This window comes from Scyliorhinus torazame, chromosome 18 (assembly GCF_047496885.1).
Source record: "Scyliorhinus torazame isolate Kashiwa2021f chromosome 18, sScyTor2.1, whole genome shotgun sequence".
Taxonomy (NCBI): Eukaryota; Metazoa; Chordata; class Chondrichthyes; order Carcharhiniformes; family Scyliorhinidae; genus Scyliorhinus; species Scyliorhinus torazame.
In genome coordinates this window covers 148773716-148797824 of record NC_092724.1, presented here as the reverse complement: position 1 = coordinate 148797824, position 24109 = coordinate 148773716, and the positions used below count along the sequence as shown (strand labels likewise).

The window sequence follows — 24109 nt, the reverse complement described above, 5'->3', positions numbered from 1 at the left end:
CGGACCACTTGTTTTTGATATACATAAATGATCTGGACGAAGGTATAGGTGGGCTGATTAGCAAGTTTGCAGATGATACTAAGATTGGTGGAGTTGCAGATAGCGAGGGGGACTGTCAGAGAATACAGCAAAATATAGATTGATTGGAGAGTTGGGCAGAGAAATGGCAGATGGAGTTCAATCCAGGCAAATGCGAGGTGATGCATTTTGGAAGATCCAATTCAAGAGCAGACTATACGGTCAATGGAAGAGTCCTGGGGAAAATTGATGTACAGAGAGATCTGGGAGTTCAGGTCCATTATACCCTGAAGGTGGTAACGAAGGTCGATAGAGTGGTCAAGAAGGCATAAAGCATGCTTGCCTTCATCGGACGGGGTATTGATTACAAGAGTCGACAGGTCGTGTTACAGTTGTATATGACTTTTGGTTAGGCCACATTTGGAATACTGTGTGCTGTTCTGGTCGCCGCATTACCAGAAGGATGTGGATGCTTCAGAGAGGAGGTTCACCAGGATGTTGCCTGGTATGGAGGGTGCTAGCTATGAAGAAAGGTTGAGTAGATTAGGATTGTTTTCGTTGGAAAGATGGAGTTTGAGGGGGGACCTGATTGAGTTCTCCAAAATTGAGAGGTATGGGCAGGGTGGATAGCAACAAGCTTTTTCCAAGAGTGGGGGTGTCAATTACAAGGGGTCACGATTTCAAGGTGAGAGGGAAAGTTTAAGGGAGATGTGCGTGGAAAGTTTTTTACGCAAAGGGTGGGTGGGTGCCTGGAACGCTTTGCCAGCGGAGGTGGTAGAGGCGGGCACGATAGCATCATTAAATATGCATCTAGACAAGATATATGAACGGGCGGGAAACAGAGGGAAGTAGATCCTTGGAAAATAGGCGACAGGTTTAGATAAAGGATCTGGATCGGCGCAGGCTGGGAGGGCCAAAGGACCTGTTCCTGTGCTGTAATTTTCTTTGTTCTTTGTTGTTCTTTGTAAAGAATCGAAAAAGTGATTTTCTCCAGCATGATCACGTTTTGGAATTTCCACCTCTTCTCTGGACGAGCCGTGAGAATTACACCGCGGGAGCCCGGGAACCATATTTTAATACATAACAATATCGTTGGCCAATATCATTAGTGAGCACACTCTCCAGACTGTCCCCTATCAAGGAGTCTTGACCATTTATACCATGTCTGGCCAGGCGTGCGGCAGTCAAGGGGATCTCTCCGGTGGTGCAGAGGTAAGTATAGTCTCGGGGGGGGGGGGGGGGGGTAGTAGTAGACATACCCCACCCCTGGTCAGGTTTCCCGGGTGGGGTGCAGCAGGAACAGAATCCCGCCTGAACGAATGGCATATCACATCCCATTGCCGAGAAACATGTGGTTGGGAGGCTGGAGAATCCCACCCTGAAGGTCTCACGCAATCAAGAGAACAGATGATTCACAAGAACAAAAAAAAAGGAGGGGAAATCACAGATACAAAAAGCAGGCCTCTGAATCCCATCCAACTCAACAATTGCATAAGCAAGTACCCATTTTAAACTTTATTTACAACTGAAATAATGTTCTTAATTCTTTGAAGGCATATTCATAGATTCATAGAATTTGCAGTGCAGAAGGAGGCCATTCAGCCCATCGAGTCTGCACCGGCTCTTGGAAAGAGCACCCTACCCAAGGTCAACACCGCCACCCTATCCCCATAACCCAGTAACCCCACCCAACACTAAGGGCAATTTTGGACACTAAGGGCAATTTATCATGGCCAATCCACCTAACCTGCACATCTTTGGACTGTGGGAGGAAACCGGAGCACCCGGAGGAAACCCACGCACACACGGGGAGGATGTACAGACTCCGCACAGACAGTGACCCAAGCCAGAATCGAATCTGGGAGCTGTGAAGCAATTGTGCTATCCACAAGGCTACCGTGCTGCCCTGTTTGTGAAAGTATTAAAATTACATGGGGCTAAAAGTTACACGCCCCGGGGCAAGTTGGAAGGGGGCAGGGAAATAGAATTATGTGCAATGCCATGAAAGCCATTGCCGGTGCCTACCCACCCACCCCGCCACAATTTTACATACAGCATTGGGCAGCCCATGGACCAATAGAGCCTTTCAGTGGCCAATTACTGGCAAATTAAGAACATCATCCTGGCCCAACTGCAAATGTATCCATGGTGTGCGGACACGGAACCAGATGTGAAGTCCGGCGCAAGTTAACGCCCCTTTGATGTACATTCCCCCCTCCCCCCCAGGTCTTCCGATTGCCACATTTCCCCTCCCAACCTGATCTATCCACCCCAACCCCACATCCCTCTCCATCTCGCTGGGGCCTGCGGGTTTCACCCTAATGATACCCATAACACTTCAGTATCTGGTTGTATTGCGATTGGGCAGTCGCAGCAGTGGCCAGCACTCCTGGAGGCACTAGGGAGCTGCCAGCCACTTTCAAAGGTGGGTCTTCAGGGCGGACATTTTGCTTCAAGCCACTTACTGGCCTGCTGACTGGTAAGTGGCTTCAGGGCCATGCTGCCAGAGCTGGGATGGGCTGACCTGCGAATTTTACACCGGGAAGGGCAAGAACACGTGCTGAGCATAAAATCTCAACCATTGTCAGTTTCTATAGTTAGAATGATGCATTTAATTATTTGCTCACTTGATGCACTTTATCCATTCATCTTTTTCCTCTGGGGTTGGTGCAGATATCCTGTAAACCGTGTGACTGCCTTCTACCACTCGCCCATCAGCCTCAGTCTTGCAAGCCTTAATAAACTGGTCTTTGTTATCAGGAATATAGAGCTCAAAGCAATTCTGAAATTTAAAAGATAAGGATCACAGAATCATGGCTAAAGAAATTTGGAAACAACAATCTGCTTGTGAAAGATCATCGGTGGAATTCTCCATTTGAGAGACTAAGTCTGATGCTGGCACTAAATTGCGAGTGTTCTACGACCCTGAAAGCGGCGCTGTCCTGGAGCAGTTCAGGATATGTTAATGAGCTAGCACCAGCACCCCATGGAACTCGAGCAATTCCAATACATGCCGTGAGTGATACGATAGGGCTGGGATTGGCACCTGACAGCCTGACATATAAGTACTCCACTCCCCACACAACCTCATCCCAGCCAAGAAAATGGCACTGGTTGCACTGGAGCATGCTCATCCAGTTGATGGGTTAACAGGGACCAGAGGATACCTAGGGGATGGCCTGGGGAGGCACCCATATGACCCCAGGTGCTAAGTTCACAGTGGGCAATCAGCAGCATGCAAAGCCACATGACTGCCTTGCAGGCTACGGCAATGGTGGTCTGTACCCGGGCATCCCAACTCACAGTCCACTGCAGGCCGTACCCCGTTAGCCAGCATTTCCCCCCCCCCCCCCCCGGCACAACTGTCAGCACACTATAGCGATGTAGGACACTTTTCGTAACCCCCCTCCCCCACCCTCCCTCTCTCCCTTAGAAGCTAGGGCGCCTGGTTCCTCATTTTCAATATCACAAGTGAACCACTCCGTCAGTAATTCCGCCAGGGGGAGCACATAGGAGGCCTGGAGAATCCAGGGCGGGCCCATTAATGATATGCCAACAGCCTTTACTGCACAATTTGCATGCCCACCCCACGTGCGGTATGAAATGCATTCAGGCCGTTGTTGGGCATCGAAGCATGGCATTCTGTTGGGCGCCTGGCGCTGGACTCAATTTCTGGCCTATACGTTATTCTCCGCCCGATCGCCTTTCGCCGACCATCAAGCATCTTATGGGCCAGGGCTTAGAAACTCCGAAGTGTATTATGAAGTTCACCTGACTTATAACCTTTATGTTGAATTTGGCTGGGATGAGCACAAAAGCCTTGGCTTCAGGTGTGATTCATCAGACTTCCTATACACTTTAATCATAACAAGGTTTATTCCAAGACCGTAGTTAACATATATATATATATATATATAAATAAACAGAGCAAGAATTTTTATCAATTACAAACATAAAGACACCACACAGCTACAGTAATCTATATATAACACTTTATGAATTCCCCCTTAACTGTTCCAATTCAAAAACAAAATCCAATAAACCAAAAACTCCTTTTTAAAGGTGTGGTCCAGCACACTGTATTCTCATTTGAATGGGACTAGTACTTTTCTGAAACTTCTGATCCAGTCTCAAACAGCAGATTCAAGCTCCTTCTGGAAAACAACTATATGTTTAAAAATATGCTTTTTACTGGAACAGCTCTTCAAAATGAAAACCGAGAAACAGGCAAAACACTTATTTTCTCTTTCTGAGTCCACAGCAGTCAAACTGAAACCCCCTCTCACCTCACAGCCCAGCTCCAACCACAAAATGACATCACTGAAGCCATGTGATAAGACAAAAACCTTTCTTAAGGGGACACTCATGTGACACCATTTTCCAGTACTTGGTCCATAGCCATATATGCTATGGCATTTGAAGTGCTGATCTAAATGCTTCTTAAATATTGTGAGGGTTCCCGCCTCTACCACTCTTCCAGGCAGTGAGTTCCAGATTCACACCACCCTCTGGGTGAAAATGCTCTTCCTCAAGCCCCCGCTAATTCTCTTCACATTAATTTAAATCTATTGCCCCCTGGTTATTGAGATTCCCTCCTCAACCAAGGGAAAAATTCCTTCCTATCTATGTTCGTCATAATTTTGTACCCCTCAATCAGATCCCTCACACTTCACTGCTGTAAGGAAAACAACTCCAGCCTAACCAGCCACTCTTCAGAGCTGAAATTCTCCAGCCCAGGCAACATCCTGGTGTTTCTCTTCTGCACCCTCTCTCGTGAAATCACGTTGTTCTTACAGTGTGGCGTGCACACAGTACTCTAGCTGTGGCCTAACGAGCATTTTATACAGCTCCATCATAACCTCAGGCAAGTATTCCATATGCCTTTTTCACCATCTTATCTCGCTGTCCTGCTGCCTTCAGGGACCCACAAACATGCACCCCAAAGTCCCTCTAGTCCTCTGTACTTTCTAGCGTCCTACCGTTGATCATGTATTCACTAGCCTTGTTTGTCCACCCAAAATGCATCAACTCTCACTTTTCTGGATTAAATTCCATTTGCCACTGTGATGCACAACTGACCAGCCCAATTATACCATCCTGTAATCCAAGGCTTTCCTCCTCGCTATTTACCACAGTGCCAATTTTCGTGTCATCTGCAAACTTAACTGGTCATACCTCCTACTTTCTCATCTGGATCATTAATGTACGCTACAAACAACAAGGGGCCCAGCACCAAACGCTGCTGGACACAAGCTTCCAGTAGCGAAACCAACCTTCGACCAAGACCTTCTGCCTCCTGCTACTAACCCAATATTGGATCCAGTTTGCCAAATTGCCTTGGATCCCATGGGCCCTTACCTTCTTGACCAGTCTCCCATGCGGGATCTTGTCAAAAGCCTTACTAAGTCCATGTGGACTCTATCAACGGTACTGCCCTCATCTACACACCTAGTCACATCCTTAAAAAATTCAATCAAATCTTCATAATCTCTGCGACAAAGTCATGCTGACTATCCTGGATTAATCCTTGCCTCTCCAAGTGGAGATTAATGCTATCTCTCAGAACTTTTCCCAATAATTTCCCGTAATTACCTGGTTTATCCCTATTTCACTTATTGAATAATGGTATCATGTTAGCTATCCTCCAGCCCTCTGGCACCTTTCCTGTGGCCAGAGAGAATTTGAAAATTAGCATCAGAGCCCTTGCAATCTCCTCCCTTGCCTGATACACACCCTCAAACACATTCCGTCTGTGGCTGGATATTTTTCCACTTTTAAGCCCACTAAAACTGCTGATATCTCCTTCACCCCAATGCTAATTTGTTCAATTATATCACAGTCCACCTCCCTGATTTCTATACCTACATTATCCTTCTCCATAGTGAACCAGATGCAAAAACAACATTTCAAATCTTACTTATATCTCACGACTCCACACACAGATTGCCATGTTGGTCCCTAATAGGCTGTACCCTTTCCCTAGTTACTCTCTTGCCCTTGATATACTTAGAAAACACCTTAGGATTTTCCTTTATTTTTCCCACCATGTTTTTCATGCCCCCTCTGTGCTCTCCTAATTTTATTTTTAAGTATCCCTCTGCACTTTCTATACTCCTCTAGGCTTCCACTGTTATGAGCCCCATGTATCTGCCATAAGCCTCCCTTTTTTTCCTTACCCAATCCTTCATAACCTTGACATACAGGATTCTCTGGACCTGTTGATCCCACCCTTTACCTTCACAGGTTGGCCCTGAACTCTCTATTTTCTTTTTGAATGACTTCCACTGTTTTGATGTGGGCTTTCTTAGAAGGGGCTGTTTCCAGTCCACTTTGACCCGATCACATCAAAACTGTCCTCCTCCAATTCAAAACCTTTATTTTTGGTCCATCTTTGTCCTTTTCAATAACAACCTTAAATCTTATCGTGTTATGGTCACTATCTCCGAACTGCTCCCCCTTGACACTTCTACCACCCACCTGGCTTCATTCGTTAAAATTAGGTCCAGTACCATCCCCTCTCTTGCAGGACATTTTATATGCTGGCTCCAAAAGCTCTCTTGGATGCAGTATAATACACTGCCAACAAAGTGATTCTCTCCTTTTTTGTTCTTATGTTGTACCTACATGGCCTCAATGAGGAGCCTGCTAAGATATCAACCCGCCTCACTGCAATAATTGACTCCTTAATCAATAATGCAACACCATCTCCTCTTTTACCTTCCCCACAGCCCCCTCACCTGAAGATTCTCGACCCCAAAGTATTGAGCCGCCAGTCCTGCCTCATTCTCAACCATGTCTATGTGGTAACAATAATATCATACTCCCATGTGTTAATCAACAGGCTCAATTCATCTGCCTTACCCAAAAGCTTCCTTGCATTAAAATAAATTACATCCAGCCATGGCATATTCCCTTGTGCCCTGTCTTCACTCTTCCTTCCAGACTGACTTGGTTTTTCTTCTATATTTGGCTGTGCTTCACCCCCTACTGTACCTCCACTCCGTGTCCCATCATCCTACCAAATTAATTTAAACCCCACCCACCCCCTGCCCGAACAGAACTAACAAACCTCCCATAGGGCAGCACGGTAGCATAAGTGGAGGGCAGCACGGTAGCACAAGTGGTGGGCAGCACGGTAGCACAAGTGGCTTCACAGCGCCAGGGTCCCAGGTTTGATTCCCCGCCAGGTCACTGTGCGGAGTCTGCGCGTTCTCCCAGTGTCTGCGTGGGTTTCCTCCGGGTGCTCCGGTTTCCTCCCACAGTCCAAAGACGTGCAGGTTAGATGGATCGGCCATACTAAATTACCCTTAGTCTCCAAAAAGGTTAGGAGGGGTTATTGGGTTACAGGGATAGGGTGGAAGTGAGGGCTTAAGTGGGTTGGTGCAGACTCGATGGGCCGAATGGCCTTCTTCTGCACTGTATGTTCTATGTATAAGGATGTTCGTCCCGTTCTTGTTCAGGTGCAACCCATCCGACTTGTACAGGTCCCACCTTCCCCGGTGATCCAGGAAACTAAAGCCCTCCCTCTTGCACTATCCTTTCCGCTCCCCCTTCGTCTCCTAAACCATTGCCGTAGCATATTGTATCAGAGGTTTGCTATTGGCTTCCATTCTCATGAGCAGGTCCCAAGTACACCCTAAGCCAAATGGGAACTGAACTCATACTGTTGCTGTTATTCTGAATCACATTGCTAACAATCAAGATAACTGAGCTAACCAGTCCCCAACATTTGTCAATATGGGAGCAACCATTACTTAGATATCTTCATTATTTTCCTCTCTCCGTCTCTGTATTGAGCAGGTTTACAACCTCCTTAATTTCAACGCATCATGCTCTCTCCTCTGAGATTCAATGCCTTCCTTTCCCCCATTAATCTTTACATCCATATATACTCCCCAACACATATCCCACAATGACCCCTCTGATCTTGCTGCCTCATATGATCTCGCTTCTGTTATGGGCCAGGGTTTAGAGAACCCCAAAGTGTATCATGGAGTTCACCTCACCCACAACTTTTACTAGATTGTGGTATGGGGACCACACGGCCCACTCTACAGGTGTGGTACAGCAGAAATGGAAAAGTATTTTTTTAAGCAAAACAATGTTTATTCTATGAACTCAAGTTAACCTTTTTAAAACATACAGTGAACATCTTAGCAACCATTAATTCAAATACAACCCCCAAAGAATACAACACTAAGTAATCCTTTAAGCTTTCCTTTTAACATCCATAAGACTTAAAACACCTTTTACCAGAAACACATCAGGTTAAAGTCACTACTGAAAACATTTATAATTCTGAATTCACCAAATGATCAAGAGAGAATAGCAGTACACCTGCTTGGTCTGGCTTCAGCTCCAACACTGAAAACGAAACTAAAACACACCCTACAGCAAACAGCCTAAAACAAAAGTAAAAAGCTGACAGTCAGCCCAGCTCCACCCACTGCAGTAGTAAACACCCATTTCTTAAAGGTACTCTCACTACAGATATTTATATACACACCTATTATAAACACCTATTTCCTAAAGGTACTCTCACATGCCACTACTTTCATGTCATGTGCAGTTATGGCCACCTCTGATCACTTCCTTGCAACAGACTCCACTCACAAGCCACCCCATCCTATGTCTGTACTTGGATAACGACCCAAGTGAAAAATATTACAGTGCTATAGGAAAAGAGCTAGAGGGTGGAGGGAAAGGATTAGCAAAATTGCTCTTGTAGAGAGTCAGCATGGACATGAGGGGCTGGATCCACTTCTGTGCTATAACCATTCTATGATTCTCAGATCTAGTAACTTATCTGGATTAAATCCACATTCACAGATTTTGATAATTCTAGTTACCAGCAGAATGGTTTCATGGACATAATTTTTATCTTGTGCCTACACTGAATTTATTTTATAGTGTTGGGGGATATTTGGAGCAGGGCAGTGATGTTTATATCAGTTGCATAGGTCAATTATGATTCGGTAGCACTCAAGGCTGGCACTCCAGTGCTGCAACACTGAGACAGTACTGCACTTTTAGAGGTACCTTTTTTTGGATGAGCTTTAAACTGAGAGCTGCCCTCTCAGCACCATTCTGAAGAAGAGCAGGGGAATTATGCTTCATGTCCTGGTTACTATCTATTCCTGAATCTACATCACACAAACAGATTGATTAAATGGTCATTTTCACATTGTTGATTGTAGGAGCTTACTGTGCACTAATTGGCTGGCAAGTTTCTTGCATAACAACAGTGACTACACTTCAAAAGCACTTCAAAGGCCGTCAATGCTTTGAGATGTGCAGCCATCCTGAATATAAATTGTTTTACCTTTTTACAAGTCATTTCAAGCCAGTCAACAAACTAAGCCATGGAAGCAATCAGAGGTTTACATCTTGAACACTGTCTCCATTGAAACCTCCTTCAAGCAATTCAAGATAGTAGCAGGGAAAGACAGGGTAGTAAAGGTAAACTATTTTGACTGGTTGCAGATTCTAAAACTAGAGGGCATAGTCTAAAAATTAGGGCTAGACCGTTCAGGAGAGATGTTAGGAAGCACTTATTCACACAAAAGGTAGTGGAGATTCGGAACTCTCCCAAAAACAGCAGTTGTAGCTAGAACAGTTGTTAATTTTAAATTTGAGATAGATTTTTGTTGAGCAAAGATATTAAGGGATGTGGGCCCAAGACGGGTATGGAGTTAGACCACATATCAGCCATGATCTCATTAAATGGAGGAACAAGCTCGGGGGCTGAATGGCCTACTCCTATGTTCCTACTTTATGAAAAATAGTGACTTCTCCCTTTCAAAGGAGACATTTTAAAAAACACTGCAGATCTTTATGCACTACTGAATTAAATACAATTCTTTCCCTTTAGTATTAGCTATGTTTTGCTTACATCACAAGTCGTTTAAATAATTTACACAAATTCTCTTTGAGGGAACACTGATGGAGTATAAATAATTTAACATAGAAATTTGATAGTTAACGTATCGAATCATAGAATCCCTACAGTGCAAACAGAGACCATTCTGCCCATCGGGTCTGCATCGACCCTCTGAAAGAGCACCCTAGGCCCCCCCACCTAAACCCCACAACCCCACCTAGCCTTTGGACACAAAGGGGAAATTTAACATGGTCAATCACCTAACCTGCAGATCTTTGGACTGGGAGGAAACTGGAACACCCAAAGGAAACTCACGCAGACACGGTGAGAATGTGCAACCTCCACACAGTCACCCGAGGTCTAAATTGAACCCAGGTCCGTAGCGCTGTGAGGCAGCAGTGCTAACCACTGTGTAAAGCAATATTTTGAATGTCAGAATTTCTGACGAACTCACTGTCTTTTTGGAATCCTCTACTTCACGGATGCTGAGGTTTTCAAGTGGAATAATGCCTCTAGGTTCTTTGTCCTGTGAAAGAACAATTATTTTAGAGCAAAACAAATTAATACATATCTTATGTATTAATACAACTACTTTTGAGGATAATTAACATTTCTTGCATTTTTAAGACTTGAGAAAATAATAATGGTGAACCTGTCAACAGTTTTTCCATGCCAAAAGATAAAAATCATGGGAAAGTAACTGCTGGGCTACTATTAGATTTACCCTTCTGATGCACTCACGGGCCTAGCAAGAGGCCTCCACTCAAGCTATGAACTGGAAAAGGTTTGGTGAAGTGAGGTGTGCACAGGGAGTAAGGAAGGGAAAATGGGGATTCTATTTGCATACAAAACATTAGCTAATTTTTCATAGAATTTACAGTGCTGAAGGAGGCCATTCGGCCCATCGAGTCTACACCGGCTCTTGGAAAGAGCACCCTACCTAAGGTCAACACCTCCACCCTATCCCCATAACCCAGTAACCCCACCCAACACTAAGGGCAATTTTGGACACTAAGGGCAATTTATCATGGCCAATCCACCTAACCTGCACATCTTTGGACTGTGGGAGAAAACCGGAGCACCCGGAGGAAACCCACGCACACACGGGGAGGATGCGCAGACTCCGCACAGACAGTGACCCAAGCCGGAATCGAACCTGGGACCCTGGAGCTGTGAAGCAATTGTGCTATCCACAAGGCTACCGTGGTACCCCTCATGAGGAATCACTCATTGTTCTCCCTGTGGGGCTTGTTCCTATGCTAACAGGCTGAGAACCATCCAGCTGGGACTTGTTATCGAGCATTTTAAATGCTGTCGCAGACCTGGACTGGAAGTTCCTGTTTGTCGCGGGCTGGTACACTAGTGTTGTATGCTACAAGTGCAGCTTTATTTTTGAGTTAAAATAAAATAAGATTTAACCTTTATCTTCATGTCTCCTGAATTACTACACTGGCAACGAGGAGCAAAAGCGGGATTCTGGACAGCCCTGCTTAAAAGAAAAATGCCTCTGCTAAGAAATGTACAAAGGGAACCCAGAAAATACCATTATTTGGTAACTCAAGCAATATGATGCGGGCATGGGGGGTTTGCTCCAGTATGCCGAAAGAATGCGCTATTTCTTTTGTGCGAATGGCGTAGAAGGTGATGACCAACAGAAGCTAATCCTCTTGACTGCCTGTGGAGCCAGACAATCAGCATCATTAAGAGCCTGACTTACCCAGAGGCCCCGAACTCAAAACTTTTACTGAGCTGGTGGACTTGGTGGAAAACCACTACAACCCGAGATCTTCAGTTATTCTCCAGCGTTACAGGTTTCATCCAGCCGGGAGACTCCCTGGAGAGCATGTAACTGCGGTCCTGACCAGGCTTAGGAAACTGCCTGAGTACTGTGAGTATGGGCCATCTCTGCTGGAGATGCCATGGGACCAGTTGGGATGTGGGATAAATAATGTTGCGACACAGAAAACTGCCCTGGATATTAAAAGAGCCATAGAAATGACGTTGCTGGAAAATGCCAAAAAAGGGGCCCAGGAACTCCAAGGTTCAATGAACTGCAGCATGCTCAGTGTTGGAAATCACCCATATCAAAAAGCACCTCCGTGCCCGCCCACCACCTGGTCATTACTCAGCCTCGGCACACAGGAGCATGGGCCGACGGCCATGAAACGTCAGGACTCTTTTAGAAAAGCTTCCATAGAGGACTTTGGGGAGCAGTCACAAGAGGGCTGTACCTGTGGTCAAAGGATACGCCTAAGGTAAGGCTGCCAGAATCGTCAGTATGCGTACCGCCCAGGCCGGAAGCCAAAGCCACCTCAGGCCCAGGCCCTGCAAATCCACCAGCCGAACAGGACAAACGAATGCAGTTGAACTGCATCACCACCCTTAAAGTTGCCCCTATCAAAATGAAACTTCAGGTCTACAATCACCCCTTGGAAATGGAAGTGGGTGGCAAGGTAGCACAGTGGTTAGCACTGTTGCTTCACAGTGCCAGGGACCCGGGTTTGATTCTTGGCTTAGGTCACTGTCTGTATGCTCATTCTCCCCGTGTCTGCGTGGGTGTCCTCCGGGTGCTCCGGTTTCCTCCCACAAGTCCCAAGTTCGGTGATTTGGACATTCTGAATTGTGCTCGAACAGGCACCGTAATGTGACAACTAGGGGATTTTCACAGTAACTTCATTGCAGTGGTAATGTAAACTTACTTGTGACACTGATAAAGATTATTATAGACATGGAGTCGCTGCCTACATTTTGGGGGAACAGACCTTCAGGTGCCTCCAAGCAGCATCATGCCCCTGTGTACGGGACACCAGGGCCAGGCTGGGCACATAAATGTGGGACTCTACGAACCGTTACTTCTGTCGTCCATGGGCAACTAATGGTCTAACTTCCCATAATAGTCGTACAAGGACTAGGACCCAGTCTTCTGAGTAGAGACTAGAAGCAAAAAACCCAATTGGAGAGGCAGCAGAACTTTAGGATACAAATCAGGGGCCGATATGATGCCGTCAGGAAATATCCCGAGGTGTTTCAGGAAGGCCTTGGCAAGACCAAAGGAGCAAGGGCAAAGACCTACGATGACCTGGAGGCCCTGATTAAATATTTCAGGGCACGACCGGTCCCCTATATATTGCTCGCCAAGGTAGATGCCGAACTTTGGCGTATGGAGTGCCTCGGCATAATACGCCTCATACAGTTTGCGGAATGAGCTGCGCATGTTTATCCAGTACTAAAACCTGACAAGTCGGTCCGCCTTTGCTGAGATCATAAATTGACTATCAACCGAGACTCCTGCCTTGACTACTACCCAGAGCCACATATAAACAGGCACTACGCAAAGCTGACCATGCTGGACATTAGCCATGCGCAGCTTCATCTGGAGCTCAATACAACATCCAGGAAATTTGTCCCCATCAACATCAATAAGGGGTTGGATGAATACACCCACCTCACTTTTGGAGTCTCATCGGCATGTGCCATTTTCAGCATGTAATGGAAAATATCTTTCAAGGGGTGTGGGGTGGCAGTGTACCTAAATGATGTGTTAACCGCAGGAACCACCGACAAAGAACACCTGGCAAACTTGGAGGAAGTCCTGCGATGATTCTCAGATGCAGACGTCCACCTTAAGGGGGAAGTGTGTGCATTTCAGACGAGAGAGGTTACATACCTCAGTTACCACGTGGACAAGGACGGCCTGCACCCTATGGAGGACAAAGTGAATGCCATAAAAGGCACCGACCCCACAAAACATTACAGAATTGAAGTTGTTCCTAGGACTCATGAATTATTATGAGAAATGTATCCCCAACATGGCCATCTTACTGGCACCCCTAAGAAAAACCAGAAGTGGTCATGGCAGGCACCACAGGACGAAGCATTCACAACATTGAAGCAACAGCTGCTGTTGTCCAATATATTGTCGCACTGATCCCATGAGGCTGCTGATACTAACATGCGACACCTCTCCCTATGGAATAGGGGTAGTTCTCTCCCATCTTTGGGACGATGGTACCGAGCGACTGACTGCATATGCTTCACGAACCCTGGCAGATGCAGAGCGACACTATGTACAAATCAAAAAAAGAGGGTCTGACCATGATATTCAGAGTGATGAAATTCCATTCATAGGTCGACACTTTATGATAATAACAGCCCATAAATCCCTGTTGGACCTTTTTAAGGAGGACAAGGCAAACCCACCCATCGGCTCAGTTCAGCCCTGGGTACTCTTGTTGGCAGCATACTCCTTCGAGCACCTCCCAGGGACGCACATGGCCAATGCTGACGCCCCAAGTCATCTACCGTTACCCATAAGCTCGTCGCCGCTCCCCCCGCCCCCCTCCCCAAACCAAGAACGGACAAGGTCATCATGACTTTACATTTTACGGGCACGCTGCCTGTGTCCACCTGGCAGATGTAGACATGGATCCAGAAAGAACCCACGCTAGCAAAACTGCATCATATGATCCTAAACAGCGGAATTCAATGACACCCTACTGAGGACCTGAAGCCCTTCCTGTCTAAATGCCAAGAATTCGGCATGGAAGACGGTATCATCCTCGGAGGAGCCCGTGTGGTTGTCCATCACCCTGGCCAGCGCCACATCTTGAAGGAGCTCCACAGTGGTCACCCAAGAGTCTCCAAGATGAAGATGCTCTCCAGGAGCTATGTCTGGTGGCTTGGGGTTGAATCCGACATTGAAAATTTGATGAAACAGTGCCCATCATGTCCAGTGAATCAGAAGCTCCTGCTGTTGACCTGGCTGCACCCATGAGAATTGCTAGACAGGCCTTGGGTACAGGTACACGTGGACTTCACAGGGCCATTTATGTGGTCAATGATTTTACTCTTGGTCGACACCCATGACTTCCAGTGCCACTATAGAAAAATTCCAGCAACCCTTTAGCACTCCTGGGATACCAGAGGTCCTTGTGTCCAACAATGGGACCCCCTTCACCAGCGGAGAATTCCAGGCTTTCACGAAGTCCAACCACCCCTCTTCTCATGGCTTGACCGGCCAGGTAGTCCAATCATTTAAAAACGATATGAGGGAACAAACCACCGGCTCGCTCGATACCAACTAGTTTGTTTCTTTTCAACTACAGGAGCACGTCATATGTGACGATGGAAGTTGCGCCAGTGGAACGCGGATGGGCTGACACCTCCAGACTAGTCGCAGTCTACTGTTTCCTAACTTAAGTGGGAATGTGGAGTGAAAACAGGAGAATCAAAAGAAAAATGATGACACCCAATGACCCGATAGAACTTTCAGGGCAGGAGATACTGCCTATATTGACAATTTTGGAGCTGGGTCCAGGGAGCAGTAGTTAAGACTGGCCCGTTGCCATACAAGGTCAAGACCAGGAAGCGGACTGTAAAAAAGGACGTGGATCATCTTCATAACAGGGAACCCTCAACTGCAGAGACTACTCTGGATGGGGTGATGCCCTCAACATCTCTGGAACCTGCCAAGAGGCAAGAGACTAAACTTGTGGTGCACCCAAGAGTCGTCCCCTAGGAGAATGGAGACTCAGGCTCCGACATGGAAACTGAGGTGACGGACTCGCAGCCAAATATCGATGTTGGGAAAGAACCCCCCATCAGTGGCCCTTCGACACTCAGCGAAGAAGCGGTGATCCTCTGTCCGCTTTACACCTCCAGATCTGACTTCACAGATGATGGACTCAAGGTCGTTTGTGAAGCAAGTGCCGAACATTATGCTTGGCCTTTGACAAGGTGTATACATTTCTGGAGTTAATATGCACAATACCATTTCCAACAAAGCCAGCAACCTTATTTCTTCAGCCCCAATCTGTCGTGTTAGGTATACTGGTATAATACTGGCTGCAACTGGATGCAGCTTAGATCAAAAAGATACTCCAGACCTTGAAGTTAGTTCAATCAGGTTTATTGAACTAATAGCACAGTTCTCTGTGAGTTTGACTCTGTGCTAACTTAAATGTGGTTACTCTGTCTGACTGAACCAGACTAGCTCTTAGCCACGTGGTGGAGGTATGAGATTGTAACAACACCCTTGACTGACTCTAGATGTTCATCAGTGGAAAGCGGCGGATTGTCAGTGCCTCGTGTCTTTTATAGTAAGAAGCCTTAGAACACCAGGTTAAAGTCCAACATGTTTGTTTCAAACACCAGCTTTCGGAGCACTGCTCCTTCCTCAGATGAGGAAGGAGCAGTACTCCGAAAGCTAGAGTTTGAAACAAACATGTTGGACTTTAACTGGTGTTGTAAGACTTCTTACTGTGCTCACCCCAGTCCAACGCCGACATCTCCACATCGTGTCTTTTATAGTCAGATCCCATCCCTGAGTGTCCTGCCTGCTTTTTGGTCATGTCCTATTCTCTGTGACCATTAGCTGCTTGTCTGTGCCTGCCTGTATATCATTATGTTTGTGTCTGCATATCATGACATCTCCCCTTTTTTTTATGTTTGGATGACATATGTGAACGTATTTACAAGAATAGGCCAATATTAACATATATACATGCAGTGAATGTGAACATATGTACATGTGAAAACAGCTGTCTAATGCTAGAACACAGAACAAAGCAAACAGAACAAATGTTCATAAGTCCAGTCTCTGTGGCTTGCGTCTGATCCTGGTTGACCGCCGGAGAGGTGGTGGTGGAGATGACAGCGACTTGATGGGTGGGATTGAAGTCTGACTGTTGGCCTCGTGAGTCGAGGTATCAGGAGGTTGCAAAACAACTGAAGGAAACAGAAGAATATGGTTGCGGGCAGGCAACTTTGCGCAGTGCCCGTCTGTTTCGTCGCACAACAGAACCATCAGTCAGACGCACAACATACGAGCGGGGGGGGGCAGCCAGTCAAACAACGACAGCTGGAGCTGACCAGCCTCCCAGCAGGGATCTTGACCCAAACAGTGTCTGACGGGGATAACACAGGCAAATCGGTGGCATGAGCATCATAGCCCTGTTTTTGCCGGTCTCGGAGTTGCTGCACCTTCTGCAGCACCGGTAGATGATTCGGGTTGGGCAAGTGTATGGCTGGAAGTGTCGTTCGCAGGTCCCTGTTCATCAGGAGTTGAGCCGGCGACATGCCAGTGGACAGTGGGGTCGCCCTGTACACAACGCACGGTGAATGTCAGATGCAGAATCCGCGGCCTTGCAGATGAGCTGCTTCACTATGTGCACCCCTTTCTCAACTTTTCCTTTTGACTGCGGATAGTGTGGGCTTAAAGTGACGTGTTTGAACTGATACGACTGGGCAAACAGAGACCATTCATGGCTGCTGAAGCACGGGCCATTGTCACTCATGACAGTGAGTGGGATACCATGCCTAGAGAACGTCTCCTTACAGGCCTTGATGACGGTCCGAGATGTGAGGTCTGAGAGCTTCACGACTTCAGGGTAATTGGAAAAATAATCAATGATTAACACGTAATCACGACCATTTGCATGAAAGAGGTCGATGCCAACCTTGGACCACGGAGAGGTTTCGATTTCATGCTGCTGAAGTGTCTCCTTACTCTGCGCTGGCTGGAAGCGTTGACAGGTCGCACAGTTAAGGACCATGTTCGCGATGTCCTGGCTAATCCCAGGCTAGTAGACAGCCTGCCTGGCACTGCGTCTGCACTTTTCCACACCCAGGTGGCTCTCACGGATTTGACGGAGCACCAAGCTCTGGAGACTGTGTGGAATTACAATCCGGTCCAGTTTGAGGAGGATACCATCAACCACCGTCAGGCCGTCCTTTACACTGAAAAATTGAGGGCACTGCCCTTTTTGCCAGCCATTGGCTAGGTGTTGAATAACACATTGCAAGAAGGGGTCTTTGGCTGTCTCCTCACGGATACGAATCACCTTCTCATCAGATGCCGGGAGGGTGCTAGCACACAGCTGCACCTGTGACTCAACCTGTGACTCAATGTGCCGGATGACGTTCGGTGGTTCACTAGGCACGGTGATGGAGTGGGACAGTGTATCGGCAATGATGAGCTCCTTGCCAGGCGTGTGGACCAGGTCAAAGTCGTACCTTCTGAGTTTGAGGAGGATGCGCTGCAACCGAGGTGTCATGTCATTAAGGTCCTTGTGGACCAGGGGCCTGTGATTCATCTCAACTGTGAATGTCGGCAGGCCGTAGACATAGTCGTGAAACTTGAGAATGCCAGTGAGGAGGCCCAGGCATTCCTTCTCTATTTGTGCATACCTTTGTTCGGTGGGCGTCATTGCCCTTGGTGCATAAGCAACCAGTGCCCAGGATGAGGTGTCATCGCATTGCAGCAGGACCACACCGATGCCATCCTGGCTCGCATCTGTTGAGATTTTTGTTTCCTTGTCTGGGTTGAAAAATGCCAATACTGGTGCAGTGGGGAGCTTGGCTTTCAGCTCCAACCACTCTGCCTAATCGGCCGCCTTCCACTCGAAGGTAGTGGACACCTTCACGAGGTTTCGGATTGCCGTGGTTTGTGAGGCCATGTTTGGGACGAACTTTCCCAGAAAATTGACCATGCCCAGGAAGCGCAATACTGGCTTCTTGTCTTCCAGGACCTTCATGGCTGCGATGGCCTTGACCTGAGAGATCTGGTCTCCTAGGAACTTGAGTGTCGACATGCCAAAGCAACATTTGGCCCTGTTCAGGTTCAGGCCATTGGCGTAGACACGGCTGGAGACGGGAAACATGCTTCTCAGGGGTCGTGGACCATATGATGATGTCGTCCACGTACACACGAACCCCTTCGATGCCCTCCATCATCTGCTCCATGATGCGATGAAATTTCTCCGATGCCGAGACGATGCCGAACGGCATACGGTTATAGCAGTACATGCCAAACGGTGTGTTGAAGGTGCAGGGCCTCCTGCTGGACTCATCCAGCTGGATTTGCCAGAATCCATGTGACGCATCTAACTTCATGAAAAACCTTTGCGTGCTCATGCACTGTACATGCTTCAATCGCGACTGGCAGGGTCATATGCTTGATTTTTAAGAGCTGCTCTCTCAGAGGATCAGAGTGAACTCCAAACACAATTTGGTCTCTGATCATGGAGTCAGCAACATCACCAAAGTTGCAGGACAGCGCTAGCAGGCAGAGATTAGTTAAGAAGGCATTGAAAGATTCAGCTTCACCTTGAAGACGTTGTTTGAATATGTAGCGCTCGAAGATTTCATTGGTGTCCACTTCACAGTGACTATCGAACTTGTCCAGGATGGTCTGAAACTTTGTCTTGTCCTGGCCTTCGGTGAGGTTAAACGAGTTGAAGAGTTTGATGGCTTGATCACCCACTGTTGAGAGGAGAAGCACGATCTTTCTTGCATCAGACGCATCCTCGAGGTCTGAGGCAGCGATGTACAGCAGAAACTTTTGCTTGAATGTCCGCCAGTTGGCATTGAGATTGCCGGAGGTCCTGAGCTGGTGAGGAGCCTGAATCTTCTCCATGGTGCCGGGATACAGTTGCTGGTCGTCACGGAACGGACTGAAGTAAGCCACCTTAAATTAGTAGTCTCCTAGTATCATGGCGTGTTAGGTACACTAGTATAACACTGGCTGCAACTGGATGCAGCTTAGATCAAAAAGATACTCCAGACCTTGAAGTTAGTTCAATCAGGTTTATTGAACTAATAGCACAGTTAGCACAGTTCTCTGTGAATTTGACTCTCTACTAACTTAAGTGTGGTTACTCTGTCTGACTGAATCAGACTAGCTCTTAGCCACGTGATGGAGGTGTGAGATTGTAACAACACCCTTGACTGACTCTAGATGTTCATCAGTGGAACGAGGCAGAGTGTCAGTGCCTCGTGTCTTTTATAGTCAGATCCCACCCGAGTGTCCTGCCTGCTTATTGGTCATGTCCTGTTCTCTGTGTCCATTAGCTGCTTGTCTGTGCCTGCCTGTATATCATTACATGTGTGTCTGCATATCATGACACAATCTGAAACCTGCCCTGTGATCTGACCCCCTGACGACAAATGCTGTTCCAACACCACAACCACGCCTTCTCCACCTACATCTGCCAATTGATGCCTGACCCTCAATTGCCTGGGACGTAATTGCATCCCCATCCCCCACCACACAACCCTTCACCATGATTGCCAGGTAGCATTCCCCAAAGGTCGCTGGCCACAGTGTCCTACCACTAGATTTTCATCCGAAAAATGCCCAACTTGTCAATTTGGCCAGCCGCAGGCAGAAAATGGAAGAAAAACCTCTAAACTTCACAACATTTGTCCTCAGTTACATTTGGGTGATGCAAAGTTTTTGATCTACAGTGTTAAGGTTTGCACTGGTCCAAAAACAGGAAAATGTAAATTTGACTGTATAAAGAAAATAGCCAAAGTATTCATCCTTCTTTTTAGAAAAGGAGCACCATTTAAATAAAAGATTAATTTTTAAAATAGAAATTGGCCTAACTTACCGTGGTGTATTCAAAGTAGTACAAGCAGTTGTCAGTGAGAATAAACCAACGTCGCTTCCATGTTTTCACTCTTCCACCTGTTGTTTGACAAATATGCATTTGGCAGAAAGAAAATAAAGAAAAAACTCAAAATGTTCACAAGTTGTCATTAAGCTTAAGGCACAGCAAAGCCTTTTGATTGTGTCGGGCTCCATACAATGTAGCAATGTTATTTCTCCAATCCCAAAATTCTACATGCAATTGTGCCAATAGCTCTAATTAAAAAGAGTTTGGTATTAGTTTATGACATTGTGAAAAATATTGTGGAAGACTCGGAGCAGAAAGAGTGACACATAACAAGGCAATACTTGGAGATGGCAACATATAATGAGGTAGCATGTTTGTATCCAAATAAGACAATACTTGTCACCCAAAGGATCATACTGAATGCCAAAGGCTCTTCTATAACACTGCCTCTAGAAAAAGGTGAATTGAAACTACATAAAAGACAAAACATGAAGGATATTAAAGGATAGAAATATGGTTAATGAAAAATGATGATTGCAGTGCATGTCAAAGCTAGATCCTCTCGTTTTCACCTTCTAATTGATTGAAAAAACTACATTTGCAGTGTTAAATTTAAGATTTTGTATCGCACATGATTAAATTAGTTGAAAGGCCATTTTGGACCAACAAAACAAAATAATTAATCATTTTCAGCTTACACTCCCCATCACTACCTGAATGTTTTCTGTGCATTTAATATCAAAATGAAGGAATAGTTATTGTGCAATAAGATTTGACTATCTAAAAACAGATGATATATTTAAAAAACTAAAATAGTGGAGGGAGGAAGTGACCTTCTCATTTCACACCTTTGCGTTTGCATGTCCGAGACCCAGTGAGAATCAACTCATTTGCAAAAATTTATCTCATTAGCTCTCAGTTGAGTTTTACATGGTGTAAGAGAATATGAGGAGATCGAGCGCAATAATAGGTTGTACCTACTGGAACAGTATGGCGTAAAGGTATTGTCTGGAAACGGCATGTAGGAGATAAATACAGGAAACTGAGGCGAGGTAATTTTTTTAAAAATTGAAATATCTGCTGATCTTACAGATGTTCCAACAATGGGTCTTGATATGAACATGATCCACATTACTGAGATAGTTCAATTTGGTTTCCTGCAGCAAGGTACATGAATTAGAGTCTCTGGGTCAGTCATATTCCAATACAAATGAATATCTTACACATTACATCATGACACATAACTCTCTTCAACTCTATTCAGATTGTTTCATGTGCCGGTCTGAAAGAAAGCTAGTATGATAAAAATGAAATTTCCATAAGACAAATTCAAATGGAATCCTTGATTAATAATAGTATTTTTTTTAAATCAAGTATTTATTAGAACTGTTATTATTTAAATTCAGGGAATTTAATTGTAAAACTATATGCATTATATCACAGATTAGACCAAAATCAAGACTGCTTTACAATGACAGTATTGTAAAGCTGGGTAATGGAATACTTACAATTTTTATAATTTTTGAATGAAACAAATTGTTTCTTGAAATAATTGAAAGGTATCAAGTGTTAGGATTTCATTCAGTCCCACCAACACAACTCTATCTGAGCAGTTCTACAAAGGGTTTTGGTCTATTCTGAATATATAATAAGCATGTAAAGCTGTTAGAAGTTTAAAATATAATTGAGTCATCAGAGCTTGTTTCTTGGAATTATTCAGAAAGGAAATTCCTAGTTTTAAGTACAAATGTTGTCTCATCTACACAATGGCCACCTGGGAACTGGGTTGGGTAACAGGTAAGATACATAATAATCTCAGATTTTGTTCCTTTTCCACCAAAAGACTGGTTCATTATCTGAGCATTGGAGATTTTTAAAAAGCACATTCAAGAAGCACCAGCGTTTCCTACAGTGGATGGATAGTTTTTTTTTTGGAAAGATCTTCAATGTTTTTTTCCCAACTAAGTAATGTTGAAGTTATTACGGTTAATGTATTTGGATTTCCTTTCTTATAACAAAAACAGAGCAATACCTTTTCTTGCATACTTCTCAAGTCCAGCAACACAATGCCAAATACATTTATTCTTCTACACTACTGCCAGTTTAAAAACAATATACATTATTGTTTTACTGTGCTCAGAAATAGGTGTAGCATCTGGGTTTGCACTATCTTCCACTTAATTAATTCTAAGTTGCAAATGGATTATCTCTATGAAATGGTGGGTGGAAATGAAACACTGCATCACAGAAAGGGTGAGATCCCCACACTATTCTCACCATCTTTTCAGTAAGAAGTCTTACAACACCAGGTTAAATTCCAGGTTAAAGGTGAATTCACCTGAGGAAGGAGCTGTGCTCCGAAAGCTAGTGATTCGAATCAAATCTGTTGGACTTTAATCTAGTGTTATAAGACTTCTTACTGTGCCCACCCCAGCCCAATGCCGGGATCTCCACATCATGGCTACCATTGACATTACCATTTTCAGTCATTAGGGTAGACATAAGAATAATTTATCCTCAACATTGTGTAAAGAGGGAGAGCTAATTATGTCTTTTACATAATGGGGTGGGTATCAGAATTCTTGGTTTGGTCAAATTAGTGGATGTTGCAACACTACTATCTACAATGCTTCTATGCACTGTAGGTGTGTCTTCATATAAAAGTGTTTTTGAGAATTCTGTTAATTTTTGAAGAAGGGGCTAACCTATGGTTTTTGCATTTATTCCTTTGCAAATGTTCTGCTAGGACACATGGTTCATTGTCTGCAACTGAAAGAATGGAATGGACACTACTCCCAGACAACCATAAGTTATGCTTTCAGTCAGCCTCCAGGTAGGCTAGTGTAGATCACATTCCTGCAGGATCCCACCAGGCAGAGTACAGAAGTGGGACTGGGATCTTGAATATGCACATCCTGACAGCAGAGCAATGCACGAGTGCTCTAATTTGCATCCTTACATTACTGTGCTTATAAGTACACATTTTAAAATTGTACTTAGACTGAAACAAAATATGGGTAATGAATCTTTTGTATATAGCTGAAATACAACATTGCAGGAAATATCATAAATACTGTTCATACAGTTAATCAAAAATTGATGTTAAAAGTTGGATTTATTTTTTGCTTTGTAGTGTCAGGTCTTGTTGAGCTCCGCCTAACTAATCTAACTCTTGTTAGAAAATATTGACCAGTGAAAAATATATAATGCTGTCAGAAAGAAAACAAACAGTTTACTATAAGTCTATCAGAAGAAAATAGTTTTTCATAACTTTGATATATCTGATATTTTCCTGAAGTAATATTTAAGTGTTATATATAAAAGAAAACTCAAATACTAATGCTATCCATCCACTATAGTAAAAAAATGTTGCTAGCTGATGCCTCGAACCACAATTAATTTGAGCTATTTTGTAAAAGAGAAAATATGGAATCTACGCAGTCATTATTTGTATTTGTAAATATAGATCTTATATTGAAACTTGCATGCAAAAAGACTTTCTACTTTTATAAATACTTTATAACTTTTTAGTTTGGGAAATTAGTATTGTCACACAGAGTCACAGGTGTATCTTAAGCTTGAAATTTTATAAAGTGGATTACTGGTCTCTACTAAACTGCCTTCGGAGGCACCAAATAGACAGGACGCAAACTTTCAAGGGGATGAAGGAAAAGTGAAAAATCAAGAATCAGAATTTAAAATTAAATGAAATGAAATGAAAATGTCTAATAAATGGTGCCTCCGAAGGCAGTTTAATAGAGAATTGATCCATTCCTCAACAACTCAGTAACAAAATATTGCCAGAGCCTAAGAC

General features: G+C 44.8%; 1 protein-coding gene across 5 annotated transcripts in view; it reads right to left on the bottom strand.

Annotated features, from left to right (window-relative positions):
* The window catches only part of cyth1b (cytohesin 1b), a 298861-nt gene that overhangs the window by 5139 nt on the left and 269613 nt on the right, over positions 1 to 24109 (bottom strand). For 3 of the 5 annotated variants that reach the window (XM_072483574.1, XM_072483573.1, XM_072483575.1), the window contains exons 10-12: positions 20290 to 20368; positions 10353 to 10424; positions 2646 to 2800 (exon numbers count right to left, since the gene is read on the bottom strand). In XM_072483574.1, coding sequence (XP_072339675.1) covers positions 2646 to 2800; positions 10353 to 10424; positions 20290 to 20368 — 306 coding nt within the window. The remainder of the gene's footprint in view (positions 1 to 2645; positions 2801 to 10352; positions 10425 to 20289; positions 20369 to 24109) is intronic. The other 2 variants (XM_072483571.1, XM_072483572.1) reach the window with 1 other exon arrangement.